This window comes from Rutidosis leptorrhynchoides, chromosome 4 (genome assembly GCF_046630445.1).
Source record: "Rutidosis leptorrhynchoides isolate AG116_Rl617_1_P2 chromosome 4, CSIRO_AGI_Rlap_v1, whole genome shotgun sequence".
Taxonomy (NCBI): domain Eukaryota; kingdom Viridiplantae; phylum Streptophyta; class Magnoliopsida; order Asterales; family Asteraceae; genus Rutidosis; species Rutidosis leptorrhynchoides.
Window position 1 is genome coordinate 36,856,598 of NC_092336.1, and position 18,285 is coordinate 36,874,882.

General features: G+C 34.7%; 2 protein-coding genes across 2 annotated transcripts; both read right to left on the bottom strand.

Moving 5' to 3' along the window:
• Positions 1-2,396: 2,396 nt before the first annotated feature.
• On the bottom strand, positions 2,397-2,819 carry LOC139840558 (uncharacterized). The gene has a single exon (XM_071830819.1). The coding sequence runs from the start codon at positions 2,817-2,819 to the stop codon at positions 2,397-2,399; it is 423 nt and encodes a 140-aa protein (XP_071686920.1).
• A 102-nt stretch (positions 2,820-2,921) lies between these two features.
• On the bottom strand, positions 2,922-3,997 carry LOC139840559 (uncharacterized). Its single transcript, XM_071830822.1, has 2 exons — positions 3,507-3,997; positions 2,922-3,180 (listed from the first exon to the last, which is right to left on the bottom strand). The coding sequence occupies exons 1-2, from the start codon at positions 3,995-3,997 to the stop codon at positions 2,922-2,924; spliced, it is 750 nt and encodes a 249-aa protein (XP_071686923.1).
• Positions 3,998-18,285: the final 14,288 nt, after the last annotated feature.

Here is an 18,285-nt window from a genome sequence, read left to right on the forward strand (position 1 = left end):
CCAAGAATGCATTATTTGGTCAATTTCGTGGAGTGGCATGTTGGCGAAGGACATTTTGCTCGCAATATTTGTCGCGGCTTGCTGAAGAATTTAGATGTATAGAAACAATTACTCAATGTGTTTTTATTCATGTCCTATATTGTCATAATGTTATATAGAGCTGCCAAATACTGAGACTATCCTTTCTAGCGTCTTTCCTTTTCTACATTCTTTCTTTACTATGATTCTAATGGTTTCTAATCCAAGCAGCCTTCTAAGTTCTCGTTATTTACTTTTCAAATTTCTTCAATCACCTATGTCTCAATTCATTAGATAGCAAAACTTCAAAATAATTTTTACTCACATGCCATTAACAAAACAAGACGAATAATATCAAGTTGCAAAGTCGAGACTATCCAAGCTCCAAAACGAAGACATTATACTATATACCAAGTATATAGTACTATCGATGAGCAAAGAGTATTTTTGTCATTTCCTTCTTCCCTTTTTTTCCTCCATAAATTGTTCATTATATCGACATGTTTAACTTCCAACTCTTCAAACCCTAACTCGTGCCTTTTTTGTTACATTGTTACCCGTGTTTTTCATCGCTTTCCAGATTAACGCAAAACGTATGTTTTTCGTGACTAGTTACAGTCAAGTGAGGTTGTTGGCAGAGATTAAGGTTCTAGTTAAACATATATGTTTTGTTTTCTATGTTATTAATTAATGTTTGTATATGTATTTATGTTTCAGTTTGAGCGTCTGTAATTTTCTCCCCTTTAACTGCGAGAAAAATTTATTGGAGTAAATTAGTATGTATTAGTTTGGCCCACTTGTATAGATAGGTCTAAAGCTCGTTAGAGTTGCAAGATGTACCTTGTACTATATATATATATTTAAATCAATAAAATGCATAATACTTGTGGGGTTTTCATAATTTGGTTGGAGGATTTTCAAAGTTTAGAAATTTTAAAATATTGGGTGTGTTTGGGTGACGAGCTTGTTGGAGCTTATGGGAGCTTATAAGAGCTTAAGCTTATTATTTTAATAAGCTCCAAGTCATAAGCTTCGTTTGGTAGATAAAAAAGCAGAGCTTATGAAAATCATAAGCTCTGAAAAAATAAGCTACTTCTAGTAGCTTATGAAAAAAAGTAGAGCTTATGAATTGGAAAATAAGCTCCAGCTAATTTACAAAACACTTATGAAAAATAATAAGCTCCAGCTACCAATTTTAAGGATAAGCTCCAGCTTCCATAAGCTCCAGCTCCAACTACAGCTACAAGCTCCAGTTAGTTTCATTCAAACACACCCCTTGTGATGAAGGGACTTTTAAATTCTTGTTATTGATTCGGGATTCAGAAATCCTTCGTTTCTCGTTTTTAACGTTATACTATTACAATATTTTTTCCGTTTTAAGATTTATAGTATATAAATTGTGTTTACGTTTACATATAATTTTTACGTTTTAATTGACGTTTACGGTTTACGTTTTATTTTATGATTTACGCTTACATTTTACAATATACGTTTAAAGTTTACGCTTACATTTTATGTTTTAAGCTTGTGGTTTGAAATTTACGTTTACGTTTATGTTTGGTTTCAGGGGCGGAGCCAGGATCTTGAATCGATGGGGTCACTAAATAATACTAAAAACACCTCTCGACCTTTGCAGTTGCAACGGGAAAAAACAGCGCAAACTTTATTAATCGATAAACATAACGATATGAAAGATATTCCAATTTCAACTATCAAACTAGTAAAGTCTTCTGATTTCATCTCTTTAATTATGGTCATAGTCTAATATTTGTATTGTGTATATGGGATCCCAAGAAAAATACTCCGTAGTTATTTTCAGTTTTATTAGCATTAAAAAGGAGTATAGCTAAGTTTGAGTAATTATTTAATTTAATTTAAAGTAAATAATTCTTTGAAAACGCCTACCGCTAAAATTTAAAGTAACACGTATGAAATTATTGAGTTTGCATCGTAAATTAGTTTAGGATAAATAAATTATACAGTGGGGAGTATGTTAAATAGTACTCGTAGCTTTTTTTTCTTTTTTCTTTTTTTATGGTCAAATAAAAATAAGTAAATTAGTTACTTCATCTCTCAACTAGTTTTTCAATTAATTATGGTCCAATCAAAATTTAAATATAGTCATTAGTTCAGTGATACGTGACATTCGAGTCCTTAAAATTACAAACTGCTTGTATTTATGATACTTGTGAGTCGTGATGTTGGTTGATAATAGATCACAACTGGGCTTCAAAGACACCTAGTACTGGGCTTCTGAATATTTAATGGGGTCACTATCTAATAGGGAGCCCTATCTAATATCAAAATATCACAGAGTTTATGGACTACTTGACTAGTGAGTTTTTGGGGATTTGAATGGGGTCCAGTTATTTACAAAATTACATTGCAAGCCCGAAGTAGCAGGCACCTAAGCACCATATCCGCGAAACAGACCCAAAACAGAATTGAAAGCAATTATCCGACACCATCCTAGCTGCAGTCATATACCCACAGAAACTTGGATTCGTGAACCATTGATTCCAATCGAACTTGTACTTCTTCGATCTTCTGGTGATCCACTCGTAGCTCGTAGATTGAATCTCGTTGAGTACATTTGGACTAGACGCTACCTTATTACGAAAAACCTTATGATTTCGGTATTTCCATATTAGATAGCTACTAGCCCATTTTACCACATGCCAAAGAATTATGCTATTGTTTGAACTATCAAGTGGAGAGTAACTTTTGAAGATGTCGTATATAGAGAGTGTGGATACATTACCAAGTCCCCACCAATTAAAAATACGAACCCAAACCTCCATAGCGAATTTGCAGAAAATAATAGAGTGCTCTATTGTTTCGAGACCGTCATCGATAGGGCACCTTACCGAGTTGAGATCGATCCCCTTTTTATCCAACTCCACTCAGGTAGGTAGCCTTCTACGTATGGCTCGCCAAGCGAATATCTCAATTTTTTTTGGAGCTAGTTTATTGCGCACTGTTTCTGAAGGTTGATAACCATTCTGAAGTAGTTTCTCATCCATCTCGGACGCCATGATGCTAGTTTTGGAGTGCCCTTTATCGTTCAAAGCCCACTTCCACGTATCAGGAGAGCCGTTGTTGAGAGAAACGCTCGCTAGTAACGAGTGCACACGATCTGCCTCTGATCTACCGAATAATGTTCTGTTCCATTGCTACGAGAATTCAGTTCCTGAGTTATTGTTGCTTTCGATTCTGTCGCTAACTAGAGCTTCTTTGTGAGCGTCTAGCTGAAACAGTCTCGGAAATTCCACCTTTAACCTGCGTTCACCATGCCAGAATCTTCCCAAAATAGGGTGTCATTTTCGTCACCAATAACTTTCACAAAAGTAGAGTTAAGATTCACCCCAAGATTAGAAATATCATCATTCAAACGTATAATAGAGGTCCATAACGAGTTAGAATTAGAGCCTCGATTGAAACCCAAACCACCCTCCAGCCCGTAAATGCTTTTGATAATTTTGACCTACAATGCCCCACTTTCAACCCGAAAATGCCACCACCATTTACTAGTTAGAGCCAAGTTTTTTGCCTTTAAAGAACCAACGTTTAACCCGCCCGACTCGTAAGGGACTAAGATATCGTCCCATTTAACCCAAGCCATTTTAGATGAGTCACCCGCCCCGCCCCAAAAGAACTTACGTCTCATGCTCTCGAGAAGATTGATGATACCCGTAGGAGCTCGGTAAAGGGAGAAAAAGTACAACGGAAGGCTTGAGAGGACCGATTTAATGAGAATTAACCTACCCCCGAAAGACATCGATCTAGCCTTCCACCCCGTGAGTCTTGTGTTGAATTTATCAATTACCGGTTTCCAATCATTTAGTTTCTTCAATTTTGATCCCACCGTAAGACCGAGGTACAAAATTGGAAGTGAACCTGATTTACAGCCTAAGGCCATGGCAATGTTTTCTACATCTTGAGCGTTAACACCAATACCGTATAGAGTGCTTTTCGCCATATTGACCTTAAGACCTGACGAGAGTTTAAAAGTTCAAAACATTCCAGAAAATTCATCACGTTGCAAATATTTCTTCTACCCCACTCACCAATAAATAAAGTGTCGTCGGCATATTGAAGGTGGGAGATGCGTATCTTATCATATTCTATCTCTATGCCTTTTACCAAGCCATGATCACATGCTGATTTTGCGAGAATGTTAATTCCTTCACCGACGATAATAAAGAGAAATGGAGCAAGCGGATCACCTTGTCTAATGCCCCTCTCAAATGAAAATTCAGAGGTGGGTGAGCCATTGACAAGCACCGAGACAGAGGCTGATTTTAAGCACGATTCAATCCATTTTCGCCACTTTTCTCCGAAGCCCATAAGTTCCATTACCTTGAGCAGAAACTTCCAATTTACGTTTTACATTTACGTTCAAGTTTTCATTTGTTTTTAAATTCTCGATATTTCAAATTAGCGAATTTAACATGTGAGAGCATACGGCGTCTACACAGTAGGTTGAAGTCGGTTTCACCAACGCAGGCAATATAGACACCGCCTCACTGTCAATTGAAGTCTTGTTCGCCGTCGGTTTTCCGAGGTCGGGAGGTCGACGATGTGTATATATATATATATATATATATATATATATATATATATATATATATATATATATATATATATATATATATATATATATATATATATATATATATATTGATTATTCAATTTTTCGATTGGTCTATGTCATATTATCTCTCATCAATACTTTGAACCAAAGACATCGAACGACATTCCATCTTAATCATTTTCAATCTTGAAATTGATACCCGAAAATAAATACTGACACCACGTGCTCTTATAGAACTTCAAATCATGGATTTCAAATCCTTTTCTAGGGATTTGATATTACGGAAATCCTCAAGTTTTGCATCCCGTGATTTGAGGTAAAGTGGCGTATAATCTTCCAGTAATGAAGTAACGAGTAACATGAGCAATTGTTATCATATCATATTAATTTAAGGCATTTTAACCATATTATTTAATAATAAATAATAATAATAATAATGCTGATGTGAGTTTCAATGATAAACTTTGATGATTATACGGATCTTATATTATAAACCTAAAAAAAAAAAGATTTCTTCAGTATATAATACGGCCAACTTACATGTACACGAGTATCACCACGGTGATCTATCACATTATTTTATTTTAACAAAATAATTACATATTACATATTGAAAATTGAATCTATGTAGACGAATATTGGATCTTAGATCAAACGTTAAACACTAGATTAAAGGAGGAAATCAATAACCTAGGTCGAGACGGATACGATTACGCTTCGGGATCGAATAAACCAACTAAATGATGATTAAATCGACGCCTAAGGGTTTGTATTCGGTTGGGGTGTTACTAGGGACGATAAAAGATGTGAATATGTCGGCTAGGAGGTGTAGAGTTCGTAAAATATCAAAGAAACCCGACACCTCTCTATATAGGAGTCTGCAGCGACCATCGGCCGATAGCCCACGTCCCTCGACCGATGGTGCCTTCCATCAGTCGATGGTCAGAGTTGCCAACAAAACAACTCTAAAACCATCCTTCGGCATTGGTTAAACGCAATAGTCATTCATAAACGATAACCAATATTCAAACACACAAGTATTCATATTACATGACTGAATTATAACAAATACTAAATAATATAACGAGTATTAAACAATAGAACTGAGGATTACATGCACCAATAAACTCTCCATAAGACCTAGTTCTATCAAAAATCTTCAGCCATCTTCTTCATTCACAAGGATACGTAACCATCTTCTTCATTCATAAGAATTGTAACATTTTTATTATATTAAAAAAGCTTAAACAAACTTCACCCAAATTTTTGATGGCCTATATCTGCCCCGCTCGCCACACGTTAAATTTTTTCGACACCAGCGTTCAACTTGAAATAATTTTACGAACACAATGCAACTAATTATACGCGAAATGGACGTTTTTTAAAAACCGCTAAATATTTTGGACTATTTTTTATACATATACATACACGTATAATAAACAACCCATATTACGCGATTTTTCTGGAGTTAAAAACGTTCATGCCGTTAGGTATACTAAGTACTAATCAAGTGTATCTAAACACACCCGCCGCAACGCATTTTTAACTCTATAAATACAAAACGCTACGTTAAATATGAATATACAACCCGGAAGGCCCTGCCGCATCGAGGGCCGATCCGGATCTAGTTATTATTATTATAATGATTATTATTATCATGATGATCATGATTATTATTTTATAATAATCAGCCAATGATCCTGGAGTCTAATTGTCAACACAAAATAAAAATTGTCATCAATACAATAAAAATGGATGCAATCCTATGCCGTGGCGGAAGCAGGATTTTTCTTCACCGGGGGCGAAATTTTTTTTTTAAAACCGTAGCAACTTTTTTGGGCAAAATACGGAGTTTTTGGGACAAAAATTGGAGGTTTTTAGGCAAAATTTTGAGGTTTTTGGATAAAATTTGAAGGTTTGTGGACAAAATTTGAAGGTTTTGGGGCAAAATTTAGAGAATTGTGGGCAAAATTTGAAGGTTTTGAGGCAAAATATGTAGGTTTTGGGGCAAATGGCTTTTGGGTTTGGGGCAAAATGAAAAAAATCCAAATTTTTACACTAAAATTTCGAAATCGACTGGGGGCGGGCTGTTAGATTATGGAGACATTTATACAAAACGAGAAAAAAAAAACTGTTCCAACACTTGCACGGATTTTGCAGATTTCGGGAAGCGTGAAGCAGTCAAATGCGGCGCATCTTGACATGGATGCGGCGCATTCATCGAGCAAAATAGTCCGAGATTTATTGATGCGGAGCATTGAGCTAATATGGCGCATCAGGGGTCAGATGCGGCGCATCGAGTGCTGGTACATGAATCTGGAACGTGGAATTGAAGGGATGCGGCGCATCACCTCTCAGATGCGGCGCATCGCCTCTCTGTCAGCAATTTGGCAAGTTGCAACCTTTACATCCGAGCATGCTTTGGCCTCCTTTCACTTTAGCTGCAAAGTTAATCACTTTACACCTAAAATTAGGGCCGTGATCATGCCATTACAAGGTAGAAAGCATGGCTAGTTGGTAAACAAGATGATTACTTGTCATGATGAAGATTCCTAGCTAGTTGTCATGGTGTTCTTGTTTTCTCCTATATGTAGAACTCATTGTATGCAATTGTAACACACCAAATACAGATTCTCAGTAATAAACACTCTCTAGTTGGTCCGTGGACTAAAGCAATCACACCGATTGCATATAACCATGTTATATCTTGTGTCGTTCTTACATTTTCGCATTTATTATCTTTCGTTCATTAAGTGGGTTTGAGTGATCTTGATAGAATCACTAATCGGCTAGTAGTCTTGTAGAATTACTAGTGTTGTTTGGGTCCTAATATCCTAACAACTGGTATCTAGAGCACAAGGTTTCGTTAAGGGAACGATGGCGGAAGATGGGAAGTTTAGAATCGACCGATTCGATGGAAGAGACTTTGGCTTTTGGAAGATGAAAATTGAAGATTACTTGTATCAAAAGAAGCTACACCAACTGTAACGACCCGGAAATTTCCGACCAAATTTAAACCTTAATCTCTATACGTTTCCGACACGATAAGCAAAAACTTTAATGTTGAGTCTAGAAAGTTCAAAATTTGTATTTGGATAATCCGTTACCCTTTGACTATGCTCGACGATTCACGAACCATTATTTGTAAATAAATATAAAATAAAAATAAAGATAGGTATAGAACATATTAAAAATAATTACACTTTAAACGTTTCGTTTATTATTAGAAAAGTTTAATTCGAACTTACGTGATTTTAGAATAAACGTTGATCCAAAAATAAGTTGTATCAATTTTAGCTTTATTAAAAATATATTTAGAATCTATTTTATTAATTTTAAAAATATTTAATTTTTAGTTGGGATTGAGCTCGAATGACAGGTCAAATTTTATGGACGATATTAAACAAGTTCATGACTCGAACTTATGAAAGGTTGGAGTTAAATATGGGTCCATAATTAAGTTATGTAAAGTTTAGATTTATTAAAAATATTTTTACCCCTTTTAGTTTAAATATTAGTACCCCGTACATATAAATCGGAACAGAAAAATAAATAATTATTGAACCTTTTTTATTAGGTTTTAAATGGGTAATGAGTGAAATAATTAATTTTGTTTAATCTAAAAATTTGAGATTTTTAGGGACATTTTTGTACATTAACTGTTTAGTATTGGACACGAAATAACATCCGATTGAAACTGTCGGCAGAAATATCTAGATGATGGCCAGTTCATGTGCACGTTTTTATTTCTTTATATTTATCAACTTGTAAACTTTTGTACATATATATATGATACATAGTTATGAATGGAAAGCACACACCCATCTCCCTCTTTACTTAGCCGCTACCGAACACCTACAAACACATCACCACCACCGTAGCTCCATCTCTCTCTAATCTCTCTCTTATTCACGAGCACCGAACCACCACCATGGATAACCATTAGAAACCACCAAAACACCGATCACTTTAAACGTTTTTCCATTACCATCACCTTCTACCTTTCGTCACCACCACCTATAACCGGCAATGATCACCTTCGGTCACCTTGTTGCCACCGGAAACCACCACCGTCGCCACCAACACCACTCTCTATCATCAATCACCACCCTTCACCCGCCATTTCCGCTGCCATCATGAGCATCACATACACGTTCACCTTTCTTTTCTTGTTCCTTCTTTCAATTCTGTTTACTACTACTATATGTTTCTAATCAACTTGAAACTATTCTCTATGAACTACCACTGCTACACTTGCTTTGTTGTTCGATACACGAAACCCACATACACGAAACCCATCTGCAACTTCCGGTCACCGGTTTCTCTTCAAAGCAAGATCATGTCATCACCACCCTAGTTAACCATCCAGATCGCCACGACATGATTGTGGTTACTACTACTATACTGTTTTCTATTCTGTCTACGGTTCAAACTAAAACCCACCACATACTTATATTGTTCGACTTCCGTTATTACTTCTATATTTTTTTGCTACGGTCGGTCGAAGTATACACATGTCACCATGAACGATTTGTTACTGACATACGATGGTGATTTAATAAGGATGTGTTTATTTAATTCACCAAATGACCCTACTCCCTTTTTCCTGTCAAGTTTTCCTTATTTATATTCGATTTATTTGAAGCTGTGAACGGGCCAGAATATAAAACCACCGATTGGTTTTGAGAGTCTAATTGGGTTTTGATATTGGGCTTAGTAGCTACACGAGTGGGCTGTCAAAGATGTGTTTGGGTCTCTTTGTGCACTCTTTGTAATTCACAAACGAAGTATGTGTTGATAATTATGATTAAATTGAAAACGGACGAGAAATGGTTATATAGCTTTAGCTTGTGAATTAAAACAGAAAGACAATTGTAGAACAGTGGTTTGGTGTTGTGTTGTTGGGTATTCAAGAGGTCACGGGTTCGAGTCTCGTCTTGGGCAGTTTTACTCTTTTTAACCTTACAAAGGTATAACCTTATAATATTAGGATTTTTATCATTATTATTATTATTATTATTATTATTATTATTATTATTATTATTATTATTATTATTATTAACATAAGAACTAATGTTATTAATGTTACCGTCATCATCATTAGAATTGTTGTTATTAAAAATTATTATCTTTACAACTAAATTATTATTAAAAGAACCATTACTTTTAAAATTATCAATTTTATTAAAATTATCATTTTTAATTATTATCATTTCTAGAATTATTATTATTATCATTATATTCAAAAATGACTTTTATTACTATTATTGATATTATATTATCAAATAATCATTTTGTGTATAAAATTATACTTTTAGTAATATTACAAAAAAAAAAATATTATGTATTAATCAGATTAACATTTTCATATGAATACTCAAATATAACAAATTAAGTATTTTTATGTAATACTAACCAACTATATATTAATATAACTACATAACCTTTGTCAAATACTTATAAAAAAAAACATAAAATGAGTTATAATATATGAAAATATTCAATTATGATTATATGTAATAATATCTATAAAAAATGATATAGGTTCGTGAATCCGAGGCCAACCATATACTTGTTCAATGATGTTATATGTATTTTTACTACAAAATACATTAGGTGAGTATATAGTCCCTTTTAAACTTTAAATATTTTGGGATGAGAATACATGCGCTGTTTTTATAAATGATTTACGTTATGGACACAAGTGATCAAAATAAATTCTACGTTGAGTTGTACCACTGGCATACTTCCCTGTAGCTTGGTAACTAATATTTACAGCGGTATTGTAAACGCGAATCCTGTTGATAGATCTATCGGGCCTGACAACCCCAACCGGACTGGACGACCAGTATTCAACGGTTGCACAGTACTTCGTTTCGTGACTACACTTGGTACAGTGTAGTAAGATTTCATATTAAAGGGAATATGCGACGTGATTAATTGTTAAGTATGGTTACCAAGTGCTCAACCACTTAGAATATTTTTATTAAAATGTTTATATATAAAATCTTGTGTTCCATTGTTATATCGCTGCTAGCATCAAACCTATATATCTCACCAACTTTATGTTGACTTTTTAAAACATGTTATTCTCAGGTACGAATTAAGTCTTCCGCTGTGCATTAGCTCATATTAAGGACATTATATAGAGTCGATCATCGCAATGGAACCGGATGTTGATGATTCCGTCCAGGGGGATAAGGACGGGTTACTACACCAACCCTTGTTAGAGACCAAGCCCGAAAGCATGGACGATGCCGATTGGACGCTTTTGGATCGTCAAGCTTTAGGTGCTATTCGTCTTTCACTTGCTAAGAACGTTGCATACAACGTTGTGAATGAGAAGACGACGTTTGCTTGCTTGAAAGCACTCTCTAACATGTATGAGAAACCTACAGCTGCAAATAAGGTATTTCTCATGCGTCAATTGTTTAATACTAAGATGAAGGAAGGTACGAGTGCAACGGATCATATCAATGAATTTAATAATATCGTTTCAAGACTTGAATCGGTAGAGATTAAGTTTGATGATGAACTAAAAGCACTTATCTTGCTTTCATCATTACCGGAAAGTTGGTCGGGTACGGTTACCATGGTTAGTAGCTCTACGGGAACTACTAAGCTAGCGTTTGAAGCTATAAGGGATTTGATTCTTGGTGAAGATACTCGTAGAAGAAACTCGGGAGAATCGACATCCGGTTCTTTGTTAAGTACCGACAACCGTGGTAGAAAATTTGAACGCGGTGAGAAGAAGGGTAGGAAGAAGTCTAAGAAGAGGCATCCATCGAAAGATAGAAGTGAAGTTACTTGTTGGGGTTGCAATCAAAAAGGGCACTTTCAAAGGAATTGCAAAAATGGTTCCACGAAAGGTGTAAACTTTGCCGAAGGGGAAAGTGATGCACTTTTGTGTAGTGTTGAAAATTCTATGGAGTCTTGGATCTTGGATTCGGGAGCTTCGTTTCATGCTACTCATATCAAAAGCATGATGAAGAATTTTCGTTCATATCAAGGCAAGGTGAGATTGGCGGACAACAAGCAACTCAACATAGAGGGCATTGGAGATGTTGTTTGAAGACTACTCTTGGTTCTAATTGGACTTTGAAGAACGTAAGGTACATTCCTAAATTGAAAAGGAAACTTATTTCGGTTGGTCAATTAGATGATGAAGGTAACACGGTTACTTTTGAAAACTGCCAATGGAAGGTGGTTAAGGGTAGTAGTATTGTGGCTCGTGGACATAAAAGGGGAACACTTTATATGGTTGAAGTGTTTGATGAAGACACGGTGGTTGCTACGATTAATGTTGTGTCCGAATCAACTCTATGGCACCGAAGACTCGGGCATATGAGTGAGAAGAGTATGAAGATGCTTGTTTCGAGTGGGAGAATTCCGGATTTGAAAAAGGTAGAACTTGGGTTTTGCGAACCATGTGTATATGGGAAGCAAAAGAAGGTGACTTTTGGGAAATCGGGGAATGCACCTAAGTTGGAGAAATTGGAGCTCATTCATACGGATGTGTTTGGTCCAACTAATGTAGAATCACATGGAGGTTCTCGTTATTATGTCACCTTCATTGACGACTCCACTCGAAAGGTATGGGTTTATTTTCTTAAAGCTAAATCCAATGTATTTAATACTTTTGTGAAGTGGAAAGCTATGGTAGAAAATGAGACTAACTTGAAGGTTAAGTGCTTAAAGTCGGATAATGGAGGAGAATATGGTAGTCTTGAGTTTAAAGACCATTGTCCAAAGCTCGGTATTAGAATGTTGAAAACGGTACCGGAAACACCGTATGAATGAGCGTGCGTGTCCCAAATGGTATTTGGCGGTAATCGAAGGTGGTTTAATGTTCTTGGTTAATTCATTGATATGATTGGAGTTTTGTTCAAAGTCTCCAAGTGGGAGATTTGTTAGATTATGGAGACATTTATACAAAACGAGAAAAAAAAAAAAAAAACTGTTCCAACACTTAAACACTAGATTAAAAGAGGAAATCAATAACCTAGGTCGAGACGGATACGATTACGCTTCGGGATCGAATAAACCAACTAAATGATGATTAAATCGACGCCTAAGGGTTTGTATTCGGTTGGGGTGTTACTAGGGATGATAAAAGATGTGAATATGTCGGCTAGGAGGTGTAGAGTTCGTAAAATATCAAAGAAACCCGACACCTCTTTATATAGGAGTCTGCAGCGACCATCGGCCGATAGTCCACGTCCCTCGACCGATGGTGCCTTCCATCAGTCGATGGTCAGAGTTGCCAACAAAACAACTCTAAAACCATCCTTCGGCATTGGTTAAACGCAATAGTCATTCATAAACGATAACCAATATTCAAACACACAAGTATTCATATTACATGACTGAATTATAACAAATATAAATAATATAACGAGTATTAAACAATAGAACTGGGGATTACATGCACCAATAAACTCTCCATAAGACCTAGCTCTATCAAAAATCTTCAGCCATCTTCTTCATTCACAAGGATACGTAAACATCTTCTTCATTCATAAGAATTGTAACATTTTTATTATATTAAAAAAGCTTAAACAAACTTCACCCAAATTTTTGATGGCCTATATCTGCCCCGCTCGCCACACGTTAAATTTTTTCGACCCAAGCGTTCAACTTGAAATAATTTTACGAACACAATGCAACTAATTATACGCGAAATGGACGTTTTTTAAAAACCGCTAAATATTTTGGACTATTTTTTATACATATACATACACGTATAATAAACAACCCATATTACGCGATTTTTCTGGCGTTAAAAACGTTCATGCCGTTAGGTATACTAAGTACTAATCAAGTGCATCTAAACACACCCGCCGCAACGCATTTTTAACTCTATAAATACAAAACGCTACGTTAAATATGAATATACAACCCGGAAGGCCCTGCCGCATCGAGGGCCGATCCGGATCTAGTTATTATTATTATAATGATTATTATTATCATGATGATCATGATTATTATTTTATAATAATCAGCCAATGATCCTGGAGTCTAATTGTCAACACAAAATAAAAACTGTCATCAATACAATAAAAATGGATGCAATCCTATGCCGTGGCGGAAGCAGGATTTTTCTTCACCGGGGGCGAAATTTTTTTTTTAAAACCGTAGCAACTTTTTTGGGCAAAATACGGAGTTTTTGGGACAAAAATTGGAGGTTTTTAGGCAAAATTTTGAGGTTTTTGGATAAAATTTGAAGGTTTGTGGGCAAAATTTGAAGGTTTTGGGGCAAAATTTAGAGAATTGGGGGCAAAATTTAAAGGTTTTGAGGCAAAATATGTAGGTTTTGGGGCAAATGGCTTTTGGGTTTGGGGCAAAATGAAAAAAATCCAAATTTTTACACTAAAAATTCGAAATCGACTGGGGGCGGGCTGTTAGATTATGGAGACATTTATACAAAACGAGAAAGAAAAAAAACTGTTCCAACACTTGCACGGATTTTGCAGATTTCGGGAAGCGTGAAGCAGTCAAATGCGACGCATCTTGACATGGATGCGGCGCATTCATCGAGCAAAATAGTCCGAGATTTATTGATGCGGAGCATTGAGCTAATATGGCGCATCAGGGGTCAGATGCGGCGCATCACCATCTCGATGCGGCGCATCGAGTGCTGGTACATGAATCTGGAACGTGGAATTGAAGGGATGCGGCGCATCACCTCTCAGATGCTGTAGTGACCCGAACTTTTCCATGTTTATATATATATTAAATTAAATTGTTATTTACATGATTAAGTGTTTCCAACATGTTAAGCAATCAAACTTGTTAAGACTTGATTAATTGAAATAGGTTTCATATAGACAATTGACCACCCAAGTTGACCGGTGATTCCCGAACGTTAAAACTTGTAAAAACTATACGATGACATATATATGATTATATATATAGTTAACATGATTTTATTATAAGTATGTATCTCATTAGGTATTTTAACAATGAGTTATATACATAAAAATGAGACTATTAATTTAAGAAACTCGAAAACGATATATATAACGATTATCGTTATAACAACGTATTACTAGGTACATATGAATCATATTAAGATATTGATACACTTGGTTAATTATGTTAAATGATAAGTAAATATATTATTAAGTGTATTAACAATGAAATACATATGTAAAAATAAGACTACTAACTTAATGATTTCGAAACGAGACATATATGTAACGATTATCGTTGTAACGACATTTAACTGTATATATATATCATACTAAGATATATTATATATCATAATATCATGATAATATAACAATTTAACATCTCATTTGTTATAATAAACAATGGGTTAACAACATTCAACAAGATCGTTAACCTAAAGGTTTCAAAACAACATTTACATGTAACGACTAACGATGACTTAACGACTCAGTTAAAATGTATATACATGTAGTGTTTTAATATGTATTCATACACTTTTGAAAGACTTCAAGACACTTATCAAAATACTTCTACTTAACAAAAATGCTTACAATTACATCCTCGTTCAGTTTCATCAACAATTCTACTCGTATGCACCCGTATTCGTACTCGTACAATACACAGCTTTTAGATGTATGTACTATTGGTATATACACTCCAATGATCAGCTCTTAGTAGCCCATGTGAGTCACCTAACACATGTGGGAAACATTTGGCAACTAGCATGAAATATCTCATAAAATTACAAAAATATGAGTAATCATTCATGACTTATTTACATGAAAACAAAATTACATATCCTTTATATCTAATCCATACACCAACGATCAAAAACACCTAAAAACACTTTCATTCTTCAATTTTCTTCATCTAATTGATCTCTCTCAAGTTCTATCTTCAAGTTCTAAGTGTTCTTCATAAATTCTAAAAGTTCTAGTTTCATAAAATCAAGAATACTTCCAAGATTGCAAGTTTACTTCCAAGTTTTCTAAATCCATTCCAAGTAATCATCCAAGATCAAGAAACCTTTGTTACTTACAGTAGGTTATCTTTCTAATACAAGGTAATAATCATATTCAAACTTTAATTCAATTTCTATAACTATAACAAACTTATTTCGAGTGGAAATCTTACTTGAAATTGTTTTCGTGTCATGATTCTGCTTCAAGAACTTTCAAGCCATCCAAGGATCCTTTGAAGCTAGATCTATTTTTCCCATTTCCAGTAGGTTTATCCAAGGAACTTGAGGTAGTAATGATGTTCATAACATCATTCGATTCATACACATAAAGCTATCTTATTCGAAGGTTTAAACTTGTAATCACTAGAACATAGTTTAGTTAATTCTAAACTTGTTCGCAAATAAAAGTTAATCCTTCTAACTTGACTTTTAAAATCTACTAAACACATGTTCTATATCTATATGATATGCTAACTTAATGATTTAAAACCTGAAAACACGAAAAACACCGTAAAACCGGATTTACGCCGTCGTAGTAACACCGCGGGCTGTTTTGGGTTAGTTAATTAAAAACTATGATAAACCTTGATTTAAAAGTTGTTATTCTGGGAAAATGATTTTTATTATGAACATGAAACTATATCCAAAAATTATGGTTAAACTCAAAGTGGAAGTATGTTTTCTAAAATGGTCATCTAGACGTCGTTCTTTCGACTGAAATGACTACCTTTACAAAAACGACTTGTAACTTATTTTTCCGACTATAAACCTATACTTTTTATGTTTAGATTCATAAAATAGAGTTCAATATGAAACCATAGCAATTTGATTCACTCAAAACGGATTTAAAATGAAGAAGTTATGGGTAAAACAAGATTGGATAATTTTTCTCCTTTTAGCTACGTGAAAATTGGTAACAAATCTATTCCAACCATAACTTAATCAACTTGTATTGTATATTATGTAATCTTGAGATACCATAGACACGTATACAATGTTTCGACCTATCATGTCGACACATCTATATATATTTCGGAACAACCATAGACACTCTATATGTGAATGTTGGAGTTAGCTATACAGGGTTGAGGTTGATTCTAAAATATATATAGTTTGAGTTGTGATCAATACTGAGATACGTATACACTGGGTCGTGGATTGATTCAAGATAATATTTATCGATTTATTTCTGTACATCTAACTGTGGACAACTAGTTGTAGGTTACTAACGAGGACAGCTGACTTAATAAACTTAAAACATCAAAATATATTAAAAGTGTTGTAAATATATTTTGAACATACTTTAATATATATGTACATATTGTTATAGGTTCGTGAATCAACCAGTGGCCAAGTCTTACTTCCCGACGAAGTAAAAATCTGTAAAAGTGAGTTAGAGTCCCACTTTTAAAATCTAATATTTTTGGGATGAGAATACATGCAGGTTTTATAAATGATTTACAAAATAGACACAAGTACGTGAAACTACATTCTATGGTTGAATTATCGAAATCGAATATGCCCCTTTTTATTAAGTCTGGTAGTCTAAGAATTAGGGAACAGACACCCTAATTGACGCGAATCCTAAAGATAGATCTATTGGGCCTAATAAACCCCATCCAAAGTACCGGATGCTTTAGTACTTCGAAATTTATATCATATCCGAAGGGTGTCCCGGAATGATGGGGATATTCTTATATATGCATCTTGTTAATGTCGGTTACCAGGTGTTCACCATATGAATGATTTTTATCTCTATGTATGGGATGTGTATTGAAATATGAAATCTTGTGGTCTATTGTTACGATTTGATATATATAGGTTAAACCTATAACTCACCAACATTTTTGTTGACGTTTAAAACATGTTTATTCTCAGGTGAATACTAAGAGCTTCCGCTATTGCATACTAAAATAAGGACAAGATTTGGAGTCTATGTTTGTATGATATTGTGTAAAAACTGCATTCAAGAAACTGATTTCGATGTAACATATTTGTATTGTAAACCATTATGTAATGGTCGTGTGTAAACAGGATATTTTAGATTATCATTATTTGATAATCTACGTAAAGCTTTTTAAACCTTTATTTATGAAATAAAGGTTATGGTTTGTTTTAAAATGAATGCAGTCTTTGAAAAACGTCTCATATAGAGGTCAAAACCTCGCAACGAAATCAATTAATATGGAACGTTTTTAATCAATAAGAACGGGACATTTCAGTTGGTATCCGAGCGTTGGTCTTAGAGAACCAGAATTTTGCATTAGTGTGTCTTATCGAGTTTGTTAGGATGCATTAGTGAGTCTGGACTTCGACCGTGTTTACTTGAAAAATGATTGCTTAACAAATTTTGTTGGAAACTATATATTTTTAACATGTGAATATTATGTGATATATTAATCTCTTAACGCGTTTGATATTATGTGATAGATGTCTACCTCTAGAACAAGTCCCATTGACTCACCTAATAATAATGAAGAGTCAAATGTAAATTGGAATGATTCGTGGACTGATTCACAAGTTCCCGAAGAGGAACCGGAAGAAGAGTCGGAACCGGAAGAAGAATCGGAACCGGAAGAAGAATCGGAACCGGATGAAGAAATAGAACCGGTGGGGGAAATAATAAAACAGTTAAGTAAAAGAAAATCCTCAACCACCCGACCAAGGTTAATTATGGTCAATGGTGTTTCCGCCAAGGAAGCAAAATATTGGGAGGATTACCAATTCTCCGATGAATCGGATTCCGACGAGAATTCCGATG

Bases quoted from the DNA above. Each gene is read 5' to 3' on its own strand.
- LOC139840558 (XM_071830819.1), bottom strand. From the start codon at position 2,819: ATGGAGGTTTGGGTTCGTATTTTTAATTGGTGGGGACTTGGTAATGTA.
- LOC139840559 (XM_071830822.1), bottom strand. From the start codon at position 3,997: ATGGCGAAAAGCACTCTATACGGTATTGGTGTTAACGCTCAAGATGTA. The intron at 3,181-3,506 runs GTAGGTCAAAAT...GCAATGGAACAG, and splicing joins CGGGTTGAAAGTGGGGCATT to AACATTATTCGGTAGATCAG.